Genomic DNA, 21,212 nt, shown 5'->3' on the forward strand with positions numbered 1-21,212 from the left:
AAGACTCTGATGGAGGGAGGGATTAGTAACAGTGGGTGGGATTAGAAGACTCTGATGGAGGGAGGGATTAGTAACAGTGGGTGGGATTAGAAGACTCTGATGGAGTTTACATGGGGAGGGAATTTGTAACAGACTCTAATGGAGGGAGGGATTGGTAACAGTGGGTGGGATAAGAAGACCCTGAGGGAGGGAGTTTGTAACAGTGGGTGGGATTAGAAGACTCTAATGGAGGGAGGGAGTTAGTAACAGTGGGTGGGATTAGAAGACTCCAATGGAGGGAGGGAGTTAGTAACAGTGGGTGGGATAAGAAGACCCTGAGGGAGGGAGTTTGTAACAGTGGGTGGGATTAGAAGACTCTAATGGAGGGAGGGAGTTAGTAACAGTGGGTGGGATAAGAAGACCCTGAGGGAGGGAGGGAGTTTGTAACAGTGGGTGGGATTAGAAGACTCTAATGGAGGGAGGGAGTTAGTAACAGTGGGTGGGATAAGAAGACCCTGAGGGAGGGAGGGAGTTTGTAACAGTGGGTGGGATTAGAAGACTCTAATGGATGTTACAGGGAGAGGGATTGGTAACAGTGGGTGGATGAAGGGATTGGTAACAGTGGTTGGGATTAGAAGACTGATGGAGGGAGGGAGTTTGTAACAGTGGGTGGAATTAGAAGACCCTAATGGAGGCAGGGAGTTTGTAACAGTGGGTGGGATTAGAAGACTCTAATGGAGTTTACAGGGAGAGGGATTGGTAACAGTGGGTGGATGGAGGGATTGGTAACAGTGGGTGGGATTAGAAAACAGATGGAGGGAGGGAGTTGGTAACAGTGGGTGGGATTAAAAGACCCTGATGGAGGGAGGGAGTTTGTATTAGTGGGTGGGATTAGAAAACTAATGGAGTTTACAGGGAGAGGGATTGGTAACAGTGGGTGGGATTAGAAGACTCTAATGGAGGGAGGCAGTTGGTAACAGTGGGTGGGATTAGAAGAATGATGGAAGGAGGGAGTTAATAACAGTGGGTGGGATTAGAAGACTAATGGAGTTTACAGGGGGAGGGAATTTGTTACAGTGGGTGGGACTAGAAGACTCAAATGGATTTTACAGGGACAGGGAGTTAGTAACAGTAGGTGGGTTAGAAGACTCTGATGGATTTTACAGGGGGAGAGAGTTTGTAACAGTGGGTGGGATTAGAAGACTCTGATGGAGGGAGGGATTGGTAACAGTGGGTGGGATTTGAAGACTCTAATGGATTTTACAGGGAGAGTGAGTTGGTAACAGTGGGTGGGATTAGAAAACTGATGGAAGGAGGGAGTTTTTAACAGTGGGTGGGATTAGAAGACTAATGGAGTTTACAGCGGGAGGGAATTTGTAACAGTGGGTGGGACTAGAAGACTCGAATGGATTTTACAGGGGGAGAGAGTTTGTAACAGTGGGTGCGATTAGAAGACTCTGATGGAGGGAGGGAGTTTGTAACAGTGGGTGGGATTAGAAGACTCTGATGGAGGGAGTTTGTAACAGTGGGTGGGATTAGAAGACTCTGATGGAGGGAGTTTGTAACAGTGGGTGGGATTAGAAGACTGATGGAAGGAGGGAGTTTATAACAGTGGGTGGGATTAGAAGACTAATGGAGTTTACAGGGGGAGGGAATTTGTTACAGTGGGTGAGACTAGAAGACTCAAATGGATTTTACAGGGAAAGGGAGTTAGTAACAGTAGGTGGGTTAGAAGACTCTGATGGATTTTACAGGGGGAGAGAGTTTGTAACAGTGGGTGGGATTAGAAGACTCTGATGGAGGGAGGGATTGGTAACAGTGGGTGGGATTAGAAGGCTCTGATGGAGGGAGGGATTGGTAACAGTGGGTGGGATTAGAAGACTCTGATGGAGGGAGGGATTGGTAACAGTGGGTGGGATTAGAAGACTCTGATGGAGGGAGGGATTGGTGACAGTGGGTGGGATTAGAAGACTCTGATAGAGGGAGGGATTGGTGACAGTGGGTGGGATTAGAAGACTCTGATGGAGGGAGTTTGTAAAAGTGGGTGGGATTAGAAGACTCTAATGGAGTTTACAAGGGGGGGATTGGTAACAGTGGGTGGAGGGAGGGATTGGTAACAGTTGGTGGGATTAGAAGACTAATGGAGTTTACAGGGGGAGGGAGTTAGTAACAGTGGGTGGGATTAGAAGACTCTAATGGAATTTACATTGGGAGGGAGTTGGTAACAGTTTGTGGGAAATCTGTAGAAGTACATTATCCCATAACAATGTGAGAGTACCTATGGAATCTATGTCCTAACTCCAGTTCTACAGGCACAATAATGTGGAAATAAGAGTCCAACTTACCATGAGCAAAAACTCTGTGCCAGACTATGGACCGGAACCATCCCACCAGGAAACAAGGCAAAGAAACAGAAAAAATAGAGGTGAAAATAACAAGAGAAATATGACTGGTTACCAGAGGAAATATCTAGGCTAAAGCTCCTCCCATCAGTCCATCTTACAAGTTCTGGTACTCTACCTGTCTCCCTCTACTCAACCCTTATCTGGTCTCCCTGTCTCCCTCTATTCAACCCTTATCTGGTCTCCCTCTACTCAACCCTTATCTGGTCTCCCTGTCTCCCTCTACTCAATCCTTATCTGGTCTGTCTCCCTCTACTAAACCCTTATCTGGTCTCACTGTTTCCCTCTATTCAACCCTTACCTGGTCTCCCTGTCTCTCCCTCTACTCAACCCTTATCTGGTTTCCCTTTCTCCCTCTACTCATCCCTTATCTGATCTCCCTCTACTCATCCCTTATCTGGTATCCGTCTCCCTCTACTCAACCCTTATCTGGTTTCCCTTTCTCCCTCTACTCATCCTTTATCTGATCTCTCTCTACTCATCCCTTATCTGGTATCCGTCTCCCTCTACTCAACCCTTATCTGGTCTCATTGTCTCCCTCTATTTAACCCTTATCTGGTCTCACTGTCTCGCTCTACTCAACCCTTATCTGGTTTACCTTTATTCCCCTACACAACCCTTATCTGGTCTCCCTCTACTCAACCCTTATCTGGTCTCCCTCTACTCAAACCTTATCTGGTCTCTCTCAACTCAACCCTTATCTGGTCTCACTGTCTCCCTCTATTCAACCCTTATATGGTCTACCTGTCTCCCTACTACTCAACCCTTAATTGGTCTTCCAATCTCCCTCTTCTCAACTCTTATCTGGTCTCCCTTTCTCTCTCTACTTTATCTGGTCTTTCTCTACTCAACAGTTTTTAGAGGACAGTACTCTACTCTTACACTCTCATTGCACTTTACACAATACTCAAGTATTTCTCCTGTCTCCTTCTGGTGATCCTTATTCAAATACTCTCTCTACCTCTTCATCACTTGCAGCTCTGGTAGTTGCCTGTTTAGCTCCAATAAATACCTCCCTGGTACATCTCTTGCCCCACTCTGCCCAACACTCCTTTTCGTCTCCACTTGCCTCACTACTGAAAGCCCACTGATGCCCCAGCTCCTGGATGGTACCTGAACCAATCTTGATGAGGCCGTTGTGTTGAATGAAGATGGTGTCATTCGTTAGGTTCCCGTGAATAATGGGGGGTTCACAGCAGTGCAGGTAACTGGGGTAGAGAACAGTCTTTATTGACTCTTTATTCCTGCCATTCCCTTTACTCTGCCATTCCCCTCAGTGCCCAGTAACACTATTGTGGTATCATTTCTGACACCTCCCAGAAACCAATACCCCCCACCCCCAGCCTCCCTCCCTCACATACATGTACAGTGCCAGCCTCCCTCACATACATGTACAGTGCCAGCCTCCCTCACATACATGTACAGTGCCAGCCTCCCTCACATACATGTACAGTGCCAGGCTCCATCTCTCACATACATGTACAGTGCCAGCCTCCCTCACATACATGTACAGTGCCAGCCTCCCTCACATACATGTACAGTGCCAGCCTCCCTCACATACATGTACAGTGCCAGGCTCCATCTCTCACATATATATATGAGGGCACCTGTGCTGACAGACAAGCTGATTGGTTGATCTCACCTTAGTGCAGAGAGAATCTGGGTGCACCATCGTTTCCAGGCCTGTGGTAAAGAGAGTGACAGAGTTATAAAGACGCAGGTAAAGGAAAGGCTCCAGGTCAGTCATTAATTCGTCCTACAGTACGAGGAGTAGAAATGTTATCACTGTATGTTGAACTGCACCTCTACACTCCCTGCACAGTGTAAGAAAGCTGTACATATGAATTGGTTTGAGCGCTGCCTCGTGTCCTGGAAGGGGTAGAAATGCCCCGGGGGCAGATCATGAGGTTCAGTGTAAATAAAGCTTGATTTGGGGCAGCTCAGGCTTTATACAATCCGAGGGCAGCCAATCACCAGGACAAGTTGGCCATACATGTACCAATGTGAGTGGGAATGAGCTGCGCAACCGCTCTATATGCCCCTCGGCAAGATCTTGTCTTTAATTTCAACCCTTGGGAAGTATTGAGTGGGGAATGGGCAGTGACAAGGCACAGAAATCTTATTAGGGCCCCCAAACCCATAGGGCCCTCTCCAGTCCTGACTGCTCCACAGTCATTGGTCGGCCACCCTGTTATTCCCCAGGATAAGCAAATGAGACATGTTGCACCCAGCCATTCCATTGGCTCATTCGATTGGGGAGGGGCGGCTCCATCTTGCCACACATTGGCCCGCATTTCTGTACCAATGGGGTGATCAGCCAATCGAGGCCTTTGGTTGAGATAATTTGTGGGGTAACTGGCATGTTACAAACTGATAGAATGAGACCCTCAGCCTCATGCACTGGGCACCCTGGGAAGGTCGAGTGCTGCTGATAGAGGAGGTCGTAGTGTGATACAAATATTTGGTGCAAAGACAAGGAGATCAATATCGCCAATAGAATTGGATGTCAGGTGTCTCATTGATAAATGCTGAAACGTTAAATAGAGGAAAAATTCTTGTTTTTCCTGCATTTCTGCTGATTCAGATCTTAATGTTTGTGGAGGAAATGAACCAATGGTCAGATTATTGGGCAGAAATAAATAATTCAAAATGTTGCTTCAATCACCTGTTCTGTCTCAGACCCCACCAGATTACCCACCAGATTACCCACCAGATTACCCACCAGATTACCCACCAGATTACCCACCAGATTACCCACCAGATTACCCACCAGATTACCCACCAGATTACCCAACAGATTACCCACCAGATTACCCACCATATTACCCACCAGATTACCCACCAGATTACCCACCAGATTACCCACCAGATTACAATGAAACCAACGGAGAGTAGGACGGAGCTCACAATCGTCAGGCTCAGCCGCAAACACATTTATTATGTCACAACATGTTACAGATCACACGGATCCTTCTTCAAGTGAAAATACAAACACACCTTTTAATACAACCCCACATTACAACTCCGCCCCTAATGATCTCAATTAACAGAATTTATTAGTGCTGCCAAGTAACCTCTTCTTCCGCTAATTAAAGTCCAATATTAGTGTCCAAACATTAAGGTGCAGCCATTCACAATGTCCAGAGAGTAAAATCTACTGTATATACTCGAGTATAAGCCGTCCCGAGTATAAGCCGAGGTACCTAATTTTACCTCCAAAAACTGGGAAAGCTTATTGACTCGAGTATAAGCCGAGGGTGAGAAATGCAGCAGCTTCTGGTAAGTTTCAATCAAAAAATTGAGGGTTTCTGCTCCCATTGGAGGTGCCGGCGTCTCGTTTTTGGATGCCGGCGACCATTCTTGGACGCCGGCGAATATTCTTGGAGACTATTCTTGGACACCGGCGACTATTCTTAGACGCCGGCGACCGTTTTTGCGCTTGACCCGAGTATAAGCCGAGGTAGAGTTTTTCAGCATATTTTGGTGGCTGAAAAACTCGGTTTATACTTAAGTATATACGGTACTCCTTAAATTGGATAATGTGCTTCCCCACAACTTGAAACTCTGTAACGTTAAAATATTGTAACATTAAAGTAACCAACAAATGTTGCAATAAATAAAAACAGTGACATCAAACTTGGGCAGCAAATATGACTCATATTTTAGGCAGAAATAAGGGACCTCTATGGGTGTTTCGGTCGCTCCATCTTTCGCAAATATATTTGTCCACAAATTAGAAGAAAAACTATTCCTGAAAGACAGATTAAGTGAACATATTATTTTGTACCTGAGATTTGTGGATGATATTTTGCTTCTATGGAGATGCTGTTGGTACATGAGACTAATTTAAGTCATGAAACGGTTACATTTACAGGTGAAGTATCTGATACTAAAATAACGTTTTTGGATGTAAATTTGGGTGATTAGTGAGGGGAAAATCATGACTAAGTTGTATAGGAAAGAAACAGAGAGGGACAGTTTATTACATGCTAATAGTTTCCATAATCGAGTAGAATTAGAGCCATCCCCAAGGGACAATATTTACGAGCAGAACTACTTTAAATACAGATTATGAACAAATTATGTTGGTTTAGTTACAAGAAAGGAAGAAGCATTAGGGATGTTTGGTGTCCAGCGATTTACTACAAGGGAAGTAAACAGAGGCTCTTTGGGACTCCGAAAAAAGGTACATTATTACTAAATTGTGTATGTTGTGCCTCCATCATAAAAGGGGAAAGTATTGACCCTCCAACACAATATTCAATTTTGAAATTGACATGGGGCTAGACATATTGTCAGTTTCCCAGCTGCCCCCAGTCATGTGACTTGTGCTCTGATAAACTTCAATCACTCTTTACTGCTGTAATGCAAGTTGGACTGATATCCCCCCCTCCCTTTCCCCCAGCAGCCAAACAACAGAACAATGGGAAGGTAACCAGATAGCAGCTCCCTAACACAAGATAACAGCTGCCTGGTAGATCTAAGAACAACACTCAATAGTAAAATCCAGGTCCCACTGAGACACATTCAGTTACATTGAGTAAATAACAGACTGCCAGAAAGTAATTCCATCCTAAAGTTCAGGCACATGACTGAGGGCAGCTGGGAAATTGACAATATGTCTAGCCCCATGTCAGATTTCAAAATTGAATATAAAAAAATCTGTTTACTCTTTTGAGAAATGGATTTCAGTGCAGAATTCAGCTGGAGCAGCACTATTAACTGATGTGTTTTGAAAAAAACATTTTTTCCCATGACAGTATCCCTTTAATGATTATGAGACCTGTGATTCCAAAGGAGTCATTTTTTTTGGCTACAAAAGGACCCCCCTTCATTGTCAGACATCATTTCTTATATGAACCAGCTCTGTTGGCAGGAAGCTTTATTAGTAAAAACAAAGGGAAATATTTCCAAAGAGTCTTTTAGACTTATATGGTCTCCTTACCTTGGGATTTGTGACTCCAGCACCAGAAGTCAAATATTTACGTTCCTTCAATTGTAAATAGATTGGAAGTTTGGATATTTGGCTTTTCCCAGGACAATGGACTTTTTCTTTCTTTTCTTTTATGATTGTCTTTACATCCACTGGTATTGTTAGTTTTTGTTAGTTCTTGTTAAATTTTATTTATTCATTTATTTTTTTTTTTAAATCTTACTTCATTGTAAGTCCTAAAATTTCAATATTGTGTCATTCTACTTATTGCAGCACATTTGCCTCTACTTGTTGTCATATTGTCTTTATGGTTTATCGTGAAAACTCAAATAAAATATTTTAAAAACAAAGGAGTCATTTATATGGTTAAATGTTCTTGTGGGTTAGTGTAGGTGGGACAGACGGAAGGAGCATCAAAACCAGAATTAAGGAACATAAAGGAGATATTCGGAACATTAAAGGGACACTGTCATGGGGAAAAAAAGTTTTTTTCCAAATGAATCAGTTAATAGTGCTGCTCCAGCAGAATTCTGCACTGAAATCCATTTCTCAAAAGAGCAAACTGATTTTTTTTATATTCAATTTTGAAATCTGACATGGGGCTAGACATATTGTCAATTTCCCAGCTGCCCCCAGTCATGTGACTTGTGCTCTGATAAACTTCAGTCACTCTTTACTGCTGTACTGCAAGTTGGAGTGATATCACCCCCTCCCTCCCCCCCCCCAGCAGCCTAACAAGAGAACAATGGGAAGGTAACCAGATAGCAGCTCCCTAACACAAGATAACAGCTGCCTGGTAGATCTAAGAACAACACTCAATAGTAAAATCCAGGTCCCACTGAGACACATTCAGTTACATTAAGTAGGAGAAATAACAGACTGCCAGAAAGTAATTCCATCCTAAAGTGCAGGAACATGACTGAGGGCAGCTGGGAAATTGACAATATGTCCAGCCCCATGTCAGATTTCAAAATTAAATATAAAAAAATCTGTTTGCTCTTTTGAGAAATGGATTTCAGTGCAGAATTCTGCTGGAGCAGAACTATTAACTGATTCATTTTGAAAAACACATGTTTTCCCATGACAGTATCCCTTTAAGAAGGACACCTATACAGACACATGGGCAATTAAAATGGACAATATTGGAGGTGGTTGAATGGCTGAGTAGAGGAGGTAACTTTAAAGAAAAAATGTTACAAATCCTGAAACTAAACTCATTAGCTCCCACACGTCTGAATGAAACTTGGAGTGGAAAATGTTTTTTGTGATTGGTAATATTTTTTTTATTTTTTTTTCCTTTTTTGATGCCGGCCCTCCTATCATACATTGTTATTTGATCTAAAGTTGGGACCTGGCAAGGTGAGTTTTTTCTACTGACCCTAATTTACAATTTGTATTAAATGCTAAGCTTTAATATTGCAAAGGAAAAATCCTTCTTTTAGTTGTACAGAGGTTTAAATCCCTTATTTTGGAATGATGTTTGTGGATGACAATTGGTCACGTCAATGAGATTAAAACCAAATTCAAGTTCAAGTTTGATGTCACTGTTTTTATTTCTGGCAACATTTGTTGGTTATTTTAATGTCCCAATATTTTAACGTTACAGAGTTTTTATGTTGTGGGGAAGCACATTATCCGATTTAAGGAGCGGACAATGTTTTTATTTGGGCACCAGCAATTTTACTCTGGGGACATTGTGAATGGCTGCACCTTAATGTTTGGCCACTAATATTGGACGAGCGGAGGAAGGGGTTAACAAATACATTCTGTTAATTTTTGATCATTAGGGGCGGAGTTGTAATGTGGGGTTGTATTAAAAGGTGTGTTTGTATTTTCACTTGAAGAAGGATCCGTGTGATCTGTAACATGTTGTGACATAATAAATGTGTTTGCGGCTGACGATTGTGAGCTCCGTCCTACTCTACGTTGGTTTAGATTATTGGGCAGAGTATGGGGCCCTCTGATGGGCTTCCCCAACTACAGCTGCTCAAAACTGGTCCAGATGATGATCAGGAAGGTTTAAATATCCCGTTGGATCGAGGACCTGCATTCCCAGTGTTGTGATCCAATCCCTGAGCCCAAGAGCCCACGATCAGATCAGCCCACTCAATGTGGCATATTGGGGCAAGATCTGGTCATTTGGCAACATCTCCAAACTAGAGTATTTGCACATGTACAGCCAAAATCCTACTGATAATAGCACTAAACTACTTCTGCTCCCAATCTACTCCCAATCTACTCCCAATCTACTCCCAACCTGATCCCAACCTGATTCCAACCTGATCCCAACCTGATTCCAACCTGATTCCCACTCAACTTACCCTCGAGTTCATTGTCTTCCGGTTCTTTTTAGTCTTCTTGAGGAACTGCCTCAGGCTCCCAGATGAGACATATTCAGTTATAAAGACCACCTATGGGGAATGGGACAGCAGTGTACTAATGCAACACTCATGCTCACACTCATACTCACACTCATACTCAGTCACACTCAGGCTCACACTCATACTTATACTAACACTCACAGTCACACTCATACTAACACTCACACTCACACTCACACGGCCACACATTGCTGCTCTCACCCGAGCGGAGGTTTCCTTGACATCCAGCCAGTACTTGTGGAACTTGACCACGTTGGGATGATCTACAACCATGAGGTTCTGGAACATGTTCTTGATCTTGTCCTGGGGCGTTGGGTGGGAGGAGACAATGGGTTTATATAAAGTATGAGAAGTAATTGGGGTCCTAACTGCTCCCCCTTCTACATACTCAATGGTACAAACTGTCTGCCAGTGACCCTGCCCTACCCCCAATAGGATGGGGCATTTTTGACTAGAATTTACCCCCTGCCCCTCCCCCTCCATGACTTGGGGCTCAGCACTGCCCCCCGTACTGTGGGGCATTATCCTCTGCTTTACCCTCTATGGCTGAGGCTCAGGGTGTGGCCAGGTCTCTGTGGGCGTGGTTGGCCCCTCCCACCTCCAGTTCACACCTCGTGGGCTTTAAAGATCTTCTTGTCAGAGAACTGCAGCTCATTCCATACGACCTCCACCCCCTCCTCCGTGTCCATGGCCAGGTATGTGCTCTCTATCCCCGGCATGTTCCCCTGGTTCACCTGTAAATGGTCAGAGGGTGCAGGGAGTCACAGCTGGAAATAATGTCGTTTATAAGTAAAAGAGATTGGGGCGCAGGGTGGGTCAGAGGAAACGTGGCACAGGACACCGGGGTCTCACCTACTCACAATGTTGGGGAGACACAGCAGCACATTACAGGAGGTGCAGGGAGTTACAGGCAGCACATTACAGGAGGTGCAGGGAGTTACAGGCAGCACACTACAGGAGGTGCAGGGAGTTACAGGCAGAACATTACAGGAGGTGCAGGGAGTTACAGGCAGAACACTACAGGAGGTGCAGGGAGTTACAGGCAGAACATTACAGGAGGTGCAGGGAGTTACAGGCAGCACACTACAGGAGGTGCAGGGAGTTACAGGCAGCACACTACAGGAGGTGCAGGGAGTTACAGGCAGAACATTACAGGAGGTGCAGGGAGTTACAGGCAGAACATTACAGGAGGTGCAGGGAGTTACAGGCAGAACATTACAGGAGGTGCAGGGAGTTACAGGCAGCACATTACAGGAGGTGCAGGGAGTTACAGGCAGCACATTACAGGAGGTGCAGGGAGTTACAGGCAGCACATTACAGGAGGTGCAGGGAGTTACAGGCAGCACATTACAGGAGGTGCAGGGAGTTACAGGCAGAACATTACAGGAGGTGCAGGGAGTTACAGGCAGCACACTACAGGAGGTGCAGGGAGTTACAGGCAGAACATTACAGGAGGTGCAGGGAGTTACAGGCAGAACATTACAGGAGGTGCAGGGAGTTACAGGCAGCACATTACAGGAGGTGCAGGAAGTTACAGGCAGCACATTACAGGAGGTGCAGGGAGTTACAGGCAGCACACTACAGGAGGTGCAGGGAGTTACAGGCAGAACATTACAGGAGGTGCAGGGAGTTACAGGCAGAACACTACAGGAGGTGCAGGGAGTTACAGGCAGAACATTACAGGAGGTGCAGGGAGTTACAGGCAGCACACTACAGGAGGTGCAGGGAGTTACAGGCAGCACACTACAGGAGGTGCAGGGAGTTACAGGCAGAACATTACAGGAGGTGCAGGGAGTTACAGGCAGAACATTACAGGAGGTGCAGGGAGTTACAGGCAGAACATTACAGGAGGTGCAGGGAGTTACAGGCAGCACATTACAGGAGGTGCAGGGAGTTACAGGCAGCACATTACAGGAGGTGCAGGGAGTTACAGGCAGCACATTACAGGAGGTGCAGGGAGTTACAGGCAGCACATTACAGGAGGTGCAGGGAGTTACAGGCAGCACATTACAGGAGGTGCAGGGAGTTACAGGCAGCACATTACAGGAGGTGCAGGGAGTTACAGGCAGCACATTACAGGAGGTACAGGGAGTTACAGGCAGCACATTACAGGAGGTGCAGGGAGTTACAGGCAGCACATTACAGGAGGTGCAGGGAGTTACAGGCAGCACATTACAGGAGGTGCAGGGAGTTACAAGCAGCACATAACAGGAGGTGCAGGGAGTTACAGGCAGCACATTACAGGAGGTGCAGGGAGTTACAGGCAGCACTTACAGGAGGTGCAGGGAGTTACAGGCAGCACATTACAGGAGGTGCAGGGAGTTACAGGCAGCACATTACAGGAGGTGCAGGGAGTTACAGGCAGCACATTACAGGAGGTGCAGGGAGTTACAGGCAGCACATTACAGGAGGTTGCAGGGAGTTACAGGCAGCACATTACAGGAGGTGCAGGGAGTTACAGGCAGCACATTACAGGAGGTGCAGGGAGTTACAGGCAGCACATTACAGGAGGTACAGGGAGTTACAGGCAGCACATTACAGGAGGTGCAGGGAGTTACAGGCAGCACATTACAGGAGGTGCAGGGAGTTACAGGCAGCACATTACAGGAGGTGCAGGGAGTTACAAGCAGCACATAACAGGAGGTGCAGGGAGTTACAGGCAGCACATTACAGGAGGTGCAGGGAGTTACAGGCAGCACATTACAGGAGGTGCAGGGAGTTACAGGCAGCACATTACAGGAGGTGCAGGGAGTTACAGGCAGCACATTACAGGAGGTGCAGGGAGTTACAGGCAGCACATTACAGGAGGTGCAGGGAGTTACAGGCAGCACATTACAGGAGGTGCAGGGAGTTACAGGCAGCACATTACAGGAGGTGCAGGGAGTTACAGGCAGCACATTACAGGAGGTGCAGGGAGTTACAGGCAGCACATTACAGGAGGTGCAGGGAGTTACAGGCAGCACATTACAGGAGGTGCAGGGAGTTAAAGGCAGCACATTACAGGAGGTGCAGGGAGTTACAGGCAGCACATTACAGGAGGTGCAGGGAGTTACAGGCAGCACATTACAGGAGGTGCAGGGAGTTACAAGCAGCACATAACAGGAGGTGCAGGGAGTTACAGGCAGCACATTACAGGAGGTGCAGGGAGTTACAGGCAGCACATTACAGGAGGTGGCAGGGAGTTACAAGCAGCACATAACAGGAGGTGCAGGGAGTCACAGGCAGAACATTACAGGAGGTGCAGGGAGTTACAGGCAGCACATTACAGGAGGTGCAGGGAGTTACAGGCAGCACATTACAGGAGGTGCAGGGAGTTACAGGCAGCACATTACAGGAGGTGCAGGGAGTTACAAGCAGCACATAACAGGAGGTGCAGGGAGTTACAGGCAGCACATTACAGGAGGTGCAGGGAGTTACAGGCAGCACATTACAGGAGGTGCAGGGAGTTACAGGCAGCACATTACAGGAGGTGCAGGGAGTTACAGGCAGCACATTACAGGAGGTGCAGGGAGTTACAGGCAGCACATTACAGGAGGTGCAGGGAGTTACAGGCAGCACATTACAGGAGGTGCAGGGAGTTACAGGCAGCACATTACAGGAGGTGCAGGGAGTTACAGGCAGCACATTACAGGAGGTGCAGGGAGTTACAGGCAGCACATTACAGGAGGTACAGGGAGTTACAGGCAGCACATTACAGGAGGTGCAGGGAGTTACAGGCAGCACATTACAGGAGGTGCAGGGAGTTACAAGCAGCACATAACAGGAGGTGCAGGGAGTTACAGGCAGCACATTACAGGAGGTGCAGGGAGTTACAGGCAGCACATTACAGGAGGTGTAGGGAGTTACAGGCAGCACATTACAGGAGGTGCAGGGAGTTACAGGCAGCACATTACAGGAGGTGCAGGGAGTTACAGGCAGCACATTACAGGAGGTGCAGGGAGTTACAGGCAGCACATTACAGGAGGTGCAGGGAGTTACAGGCAGCACATTACAGGAGGTGCAGGGAGTTACAGGCAGCACATTACAGGAGGTGCAGGGAGTTACAGGCAGCACATTACAGGAGGTGCAGGAGTTACAGGCAGCACATTACAGGAGGTGCAGGGAGTTAAAGGCAGCACATTACAGGAGGTGCAGGGAGTTACAGGCAGCACATTACAGGAGGTGCAGGGAGTTACAGGCAGCACATTACAGGAGGTGCAGGGAGTTACAAGCAGCACATAACAGGAGGTGCAGGGAGTTACAGGCAGCACATTACAGGAGGTGCAGGGAGTTACAGGCAGCACATTACAGGAGGTGCAGGGAGTTACAAGCAGCACATAACAGGAGGTGCAGGGAGTCACAGGCAGAACATTACAGGAGGTGCAGGGAGTTACAGGCAGCACATTACAGGAGGTGCAGGGAGTTACAGGCAGAACATTACAGGAGGTGCAGGGAGTTACAGGCAGCACATTACAGGAGGTGCAGGGAGTTACAGGCAGAACATTACAGGAGGTGCAGGGAGTTACAGGCAGAACATTACAGGAGGTGCAGGGAGTTACAGGCAGAACATTACAGTACAAGTGATAATGTGCCCCCCCAGTAATGTGTGGGTTGAGCCGGTGGGTGAGTGACAGGTGGGGGCAGATAACAAACTCTGCCCTTGAGCTCAGGACAAACAGCCGCTCGCACTGTCCTGGGACAAAGACACATTGTGTGACACTCACGTGTGCCCCAGACCTTTGGCACCGACACACAATGTCCCACAATCCCATTGTGATAATGATCAGAACCAGCTGGGGCACAATGTATATTATGGGGCACAATGTATATTATGGGGCACAATGTATATTACGGGGCACAATGTATATTACGGGGCACAATGTATATTAGGGGGCACAATGTATATTATGGGGCACAATGTATATTATGGGGCACAATGTATATTAGGGGGCACAATGTATATTATGGGGCACAATGTATATTATGGGGCACAATGTATATTATGGGGCACAATGTATATTAGGGGGCACAATGTATATTATGGGGCACAATGTATATTAGGGGGCACAATGTATATTATGGGGCACAATGTATATTATGGGGCACAATGTATATTATGGGGCACAATGTATATTAGGGGGCACAATGTATATTATGGGGCACAATGTATATTAGGGGGCACAATGTATATTATGGGGCACAATGTATATTACAGGGCACAATGTATATTAGGGGGCACAATGTATATTATGGGGCACAATGTATATTATGGGGCACAATGTATATTATGGGGCACAATGTATATTATGGGGCACAATGTATATTAGGGGGCACAATGTATATTATGGGGCACAATGTATATTAGGGGGCACAATGTATATTACGGGGCACAATGTATATTACGGGGCACAATGTATATTACGGGGCACAATGTATATTACGGGGCACAATGTATATTACGGGGCACAATGTATATTATGGGGCACAATGTATATTACGGGGCACAATGTATATTACGGGGCACAATGTATATTACGGGGCACAATGTATATTAGGGGGCACAATGTATTATGTGTTTTTGTTATCACACCCCATAGGGAACAGCAGATTCTGCAGGATATGTGCTTAACCCCTTGCTGGCTGCACATGCTTATTTATATGCTCAGAATGTGCCCATAAATCTATACACAAAGGGTTAAGGTGTGAAAGGGTTAAGCAGCCGTGTAGCTTGTGAGTTTATCTCCAGTAGGACAGAGAATGTAGAGCTGACAGTGTAGCACCCACATTCCACCAGGGGGCGCCCCTGCTCAATCAGCACCCACCTACTGGGCATGTCGCTCATGTCACATTAACCCTTTAAAGAAACAGTCCCCAGGAATCGTCTTCTGTGCAGGGTGAGGAGCCCTTAGGCCTATTGGGGTTCAGCACTCACATGGAGTTTATCATATAACAGCACCCCATTTACTGCCCGTCATGTACACGCCCCCATTTAATGCCCGTCATGTAAACGCCCCCACATATTGCCCCCCAGTCTAACCCCACCAACTACAGCCCAGCATATAAAAATATCCCAGTAATTTCCCATATCCCCAGTGGGGACGTCCCCATTACTGGTTGTTTCACTCAATAGGCCAGTTTTGTATTGGCTGCTGCAGGGCCCTCCAGATTAACCCCCCCCCCCGCACTTTCACCAGTAGGAATTTGCTTGTGAGTAACATGTACCCCAGATGTTTTACAGCCACAGCAGAGGCTTAAATAAAAGCCAAATCCATGGCCGGAGCCCCCCCTGGGCTGGAGACAGTTAATAAAGAGACTGACGGGGGCAGACGTGACAGTCTCATGTGACAGTTGCTCAGAAGTCCTACAATGATCATTATACTGACTGCCAGGAACACATTGCGTCTCATTAGAGCTCATTAACAATAGGACAAGATGGAGATTTTAGGGGAAGGTGTAGAAAGTGGGAGAAGAAAGAGACACCAGGGAAAGACACAGAGAGAAGGAGAAGATGGAGAAAATATGGCTAAATATTAACAGCAAAGTCAGATTTACATTGAATAAAGTGTAAGAATATGGTGATATCAGAATACGGGGAGAGTGGGGCATTAAAGTCACAGAGACCTTTATACATTGGTGTGTCCTGAACTGGAATTACTGGCAAAACCTCCCAAATATTGACGGAATAAACGTGTGAATCCAACGCAGAGTTGCAGCGAGACATCCAGGCCTAGAGACATCACGTTACATTCACTAAAACTAATTACAAACTGGGTCTTATCAAAAGCTTCAACACAAGGGTTAAGTTGTAGACACTGCAACGTTATTAATGGAAACTCATGGAACATTTCCAGACTCTGAGCTATTAACCAAAAATAATAAAATCACTTCCCGGCACTAATGGTACCAACCTGGCCCAGAGCAGCTAATGGGCCAACAACTTTGCTGGGAAATCAAAATTAGTCTTTTTTGTTTATCCACAAACAACTATTCTTTCCCCTCCATGTCTATAGTATTATCAAAGCACAGCAGGGGCCACAGAAAGTCAGAGACATCAGGACAAGATGGAGACAGTAGGACAAGTCGGAGACAGTAGGACAAGATGGAGACAGTAGGGCAAGATGGAGACAGTAGGACAAGATGGAGACAGTAGGGCAAGATGGAGACAGTAGGGCAAGATGGAGACAGTAGGACAAGATGGAGACAGTAGGACAAGATGGAGACAGTAGGACAAGATGGAGACAGAAGGACAAGATGGAGACAGTAGGGCAAGATGGAGACAGTAGGACAAGATGGAGACAGTAGGACAAGATGGAGACAGAAGGACAAGATGGAGACAGTAGGACAAGATGGAGACAGTAGGACAAGATGGAGACAGTAGGACAAGATGGAGACAGTAGAACAAGATGGAGACAGTAGGACAAGATGGAGACAGTAGAGGCAAGATGGAGACAGTAGGACAAGATGGAGACAGTAGGACAAGATGGAGACAGTAGAACAAGATGGAGACAGTAGGACAAGATGGAGACAGTAGGACAAGATGGAGACAGTAGGACAAGATGGAGACAGTAGGACAAGATGGAGACAGTAGGACAAGATGGAGACTGTAGGACAAGATGGAGACAGTAGGACAAGATGGAGACTGTAGGACAAGATGGATGCAGAAACACCTATTGTTGTTAAAGAAATGCGGCCATTTACTTATTGATAAATAAGACCCAGAATCCTCTGACAGCTGAAGAGTGCTATCATTCAGGTATTTACAGTTTAACAACAGCTGAAGGGCCGAAGGTTAGATTGTTCCATCTTCCCATAATCCTTTTTGGCACTTCTGCAGGTGCATCAACTGAGTGTAGGGAACCTGGGATTTCTAGGGTTAAATGAACCCTGCACTCACATGGGCCCTTATTACTGAGAAAATAGTTTGGTAGATTGAGGGTTAACCTGTTGTACTGGAAGACTAATGTCAGCAAACAGAAGGGACGGCTCTAACAATGTCCCATTGTGTTGTACAGGACATGAGTGACACAAGTAGGAGTGTGTAATGCTGACCTGATACTCTGAATGTACATATGAGCAAATGATTTCTCTTTATTTCACCCCTCACTGAAGCACAGTCATTGGCTGCTCAGAGAATCCTGGAGACAGTAGGACAAGATGGAGACAGTAGGACAAGATGGAGACAGTAGGACAAGATGGAGACAGTAGGACAAGATGGAGACAGTAGAGCAAGATGGAGACAGTAGGACAAGATGGAGACAGTAGGACAAGGTGGAGACAGTAGGACAAGATGGAGACAGTAGGACAAGATGGAGACAGTAGAGCAAGATGGAGACAGTAGGACAAGATGGAGACAGCAGGACAAGATGGAGACAGTAGGACAAGATGGAGAAAGTAGGACAAGATGGAGACAGTAGGACAAGATGGAGACAGTAGGACAAGATGGAGACAGTAGAGCAAGATGACCACAGAAGGACAAGATGGAGACAGTAGGGAAAGATGGAGACAGTAGGACAAGATGGAGACAGTAGGACAAGATGGAGACAGTAGAGCAAGATGACCACAGAAGGACAAGATGGAGACAGTAGGGAAAGATGGAGACAGTAGGACAAGATGGAGACAGTAGGACAAGATGGAGATGGTAGGACAAGATGGAGACAGTAGGACAAGATGGAGACAGTAGGACAAGATGGAGACAGTAGAGCAAGATGACCACAGAAGGACAAGATGGAGACAGTAGGGAAAGATGGAGACAGTAGGACAAGGTAGAGACAGTAGGACAAGATGGAGACAGTAGGACAAGATGGAGACAGTAGGACAAGATGGAGACAGTAGGACAAGATGGAGACAGTAGGACAAGATGGAGACAGTAGGACAAGATGGAGACAGTAGAACATGATGGAGACAGTAGGGCAAGATGGAGACAGTAGGACAATATGGGGAAAGTAGGACAAGATGGAGACAGTAGAACATGATGGAGACAGTAGGGCAAGATGGAGACAGGCAATTTGGAGTCTGGTGACTTCAGCCTTGACCAGTACTGCTTTATATGCCCACTGACACAATGTATATATATATTAAAAGAATATCTGAAAATGGGAAGTAGTGGCCCTTTAAAAGTCTCAGTACAGCCCCTGGGGCCCTACTGTATTGAGAGACATCTAGTTCCTTGGCACAGGGAAAATTGCTCAGACCCAGTATTATGGTTCCTATTAGAGACACACAGGGTATGATGGGACACATTAACCCTTCATGTGCCTGGAGGTGTCTAAAGGCTTCAGGACTGGGATTATTCTATTGCACTATAACTGACTAAACCATCTGAGAAGGGGGAAGATAAGGACAGAGCTGGGCAGTTGGCTCTCCTTATTCAAATCAAATGACAGGGAGTCCTGAGAGTGGGGTCAGACGGAGCTGCCATAGACACCAGCCTGTGTGTCATATAGTAACTGGGCATGGTCACGTGAGTGAAATAAATATGTATAAGTACATGTGATATACAGGTAACAGCCACCCTGCTATAGTTCCAGGGGTACCCAGGGTACAAATAAGCACTCACCCCAAATCTCCCCCTAACTGACCTTCAGACTGGGCCCCCTTAGCTCATAACAAGGTTACAGATATATAGAAACATTGGGGTGTCACCCTGCTATAGTTCCAGGGGTACCCAGGGTACAAATAAGCACTCACCCCAAATCTCCCCCTAACTGACCTTCAGACTGGGCCCCCTTAGCTCATAACAAGGTTACAGATATATAGAAACATTGGGGTGTCACCCTGCTATAGTTCCAGGGGTACCCAGGGTACAAATAAACACTCACCCCAAATCTCCCCCTAACTGACCTTCAGACTGGGCCCCCTTAGCTCATAACAAGGTTACAGATATATAGAAACATTGGGGTGTCACCCTGCTATAGTTCCAGGGGTACCCAGGGTACAAATAAGCACTCACCCCAAATCTCCCCTAACTGACCTTCAGACTGGGCCCCCTTAGCTCATAACAAGGTTACAGATATATAGAAACATTGGGGTGTCACCCTGCTATAGTTCCAGGGGTACCCAGGGTACAAATAAGCACTCACCCCAAATCTCCCCCTAACTGACCTTCAGACTGGGCCCCCTTAGCTCATAACAAGGTTACAGATATATAGAAACATTGGGGTGTCACCCTGCTATAGTTCCAGGGGTACCCAGGGTACAAATAAGCACTCACCCCAAATCTCCCCCTAACTGACCTTCAGACTGGGCCCCCTTAGCTCATAACAAGGTTACAGATATATAGAAACATTGGGGTAACAGTCATCCTGCTATAGTTCCAGGGGTACCCAGGGTACAAATAAGCACTCACCCCAAATCTCCCCCTAACTGACCTTCAGACTGGGCCCCCTTAGCTCATAACAAGGTTACAGATATATAGAAACATTGGGGTGTCACCCTGCTATAGTTCCAGGGGTACCCAGGGTACAAATAAGCACTCACCCCAAATCTCCCCCTAACTGACCTTCAGACTGGGCCCCCTTAGCTCATAACAAGGTTACAGATATATAGAAACATTGGGGTGTCACCCTGCTATAGTTCCAGGGGTACCCAGGGTACAAATAAGCACTCACCCCAAATCTCCCCCTAACTGACCTTCAGACTGGGCCCCCTTAGCTCATAACAAGGTTACAGATATATAGAAACATTGGGGTGTCACCCTGCTATAGTTCCAGGGGTACCCAGGGCACAAATAAGCACTCACCCCAAATCTCCCCCTAACTGACCTTCAGACTGGGCCCCCTTAGCTCATAACAAGGTTACAGATATATAGAAACATTGGGGTGTCACCCTGCTATAGTTACAGGGGTACCCAGGGCACAAATAAGCACTCACCCCAAATCTCCCCCTAACTGACCTTCAGACTGGGCCCCCTTAGCTCATAACAAGGTTACAGATATATAGAAACATTGGGGTGTCACCCTGCTATAGTTCCAGGGGTACCCAGGGTACAAATAAGCACTCACCCCAAATCTCCCCCTAACTGACCTTCAGACTGGGCCCCCTTAGCTCATAACAAGGTTACAGATATATAGAAACATTGGGGTAACAGTCCCCCTGCTTTATCTCACAGATGATATAAAAGTAAATATACATTCAAGTCAAATAGAAAACTGATGTCAGAGTTGCCCTTTAATTCTGTGTAGTACAGTGAGTAGAGTGAGTAGAGTGAGGCGGGTGTAGGAGGGCAGAGATAAAGTACAGCAGAGTTATCAGCAGTAACAGATGGTGTTACACCCTGATGTGTGTTCAAAAATCAAATATAATATCCAAACATTCCTGGAGTCTCGGTTTCTTTGCCGGCTCCCAACCAACTCGTTCTCCTTTGTGTGTAACAGAACAAACTTACTTTAATTAACTCAGAGTCAGCGCTAAAATAGTTTAGGAAATGAAGCAGCACATTAGTAGTATATCGTGTAATAAATAGTGTAATATATAGTGTAGTATATAGTGTAGTATATAGTGTAATAAATAGTGTAGTTTATAGTGTAATATATAGTTTAA

At 46.2% G+C, this 21,212-nt stretch overlaps 1 protein-coding gene across 5 annotated transcripts in view; it reads right to left on the reverse strand.

Annotated features, from left to right (window-relative positions):
- Positions 1–21,212, reverse strand: part of nrbp2.L (nuclear receptor binding protein 2 L homeolog) — a 42,952-nt gene that overhangs the window by 14,257 nt on the left and 7,483 nt on the right. For 3 of the 5 annotated variants that reach the window (XM_018266732.2, XM_041565583.1, NM_001096715.2), the window contains 6 exon segments: positions 10,307–10,429; positions 9,897–9,998; positions 9,636–9,725; positions 4,024–4,064; positions 3,495–3,589; positions 2,325–2,348 (listed from right to left, as the gene is read on the reverse strand). In XM_018266732.2, the coding sequence (XP_018122221.1) occupies positions 2,325–2,348; positions 3,495–3,589; positions 4,024–4,064; positions 9,636–9,725; positions 9,897–9,998; positions 10,307–10,429 (475 nt within the window). 5 annotated transcript variants of the gene reach the window in all.

This window comes from Xenopus laevis, chromosome 6L (genome assembly GCF_017654675.1).
Source record: "Xenopus laevis strain J_2021 chromosome 6L, Xenopus_laevis_v10.1, whole genome shotgun sequence".
Taxonomy (NCBI): domain Eukaryota; kingdom Metazoa; phylum Chordata; class Amphibia; order Anura; family Pipidae; genus Xenopus; species Xenopus laevis.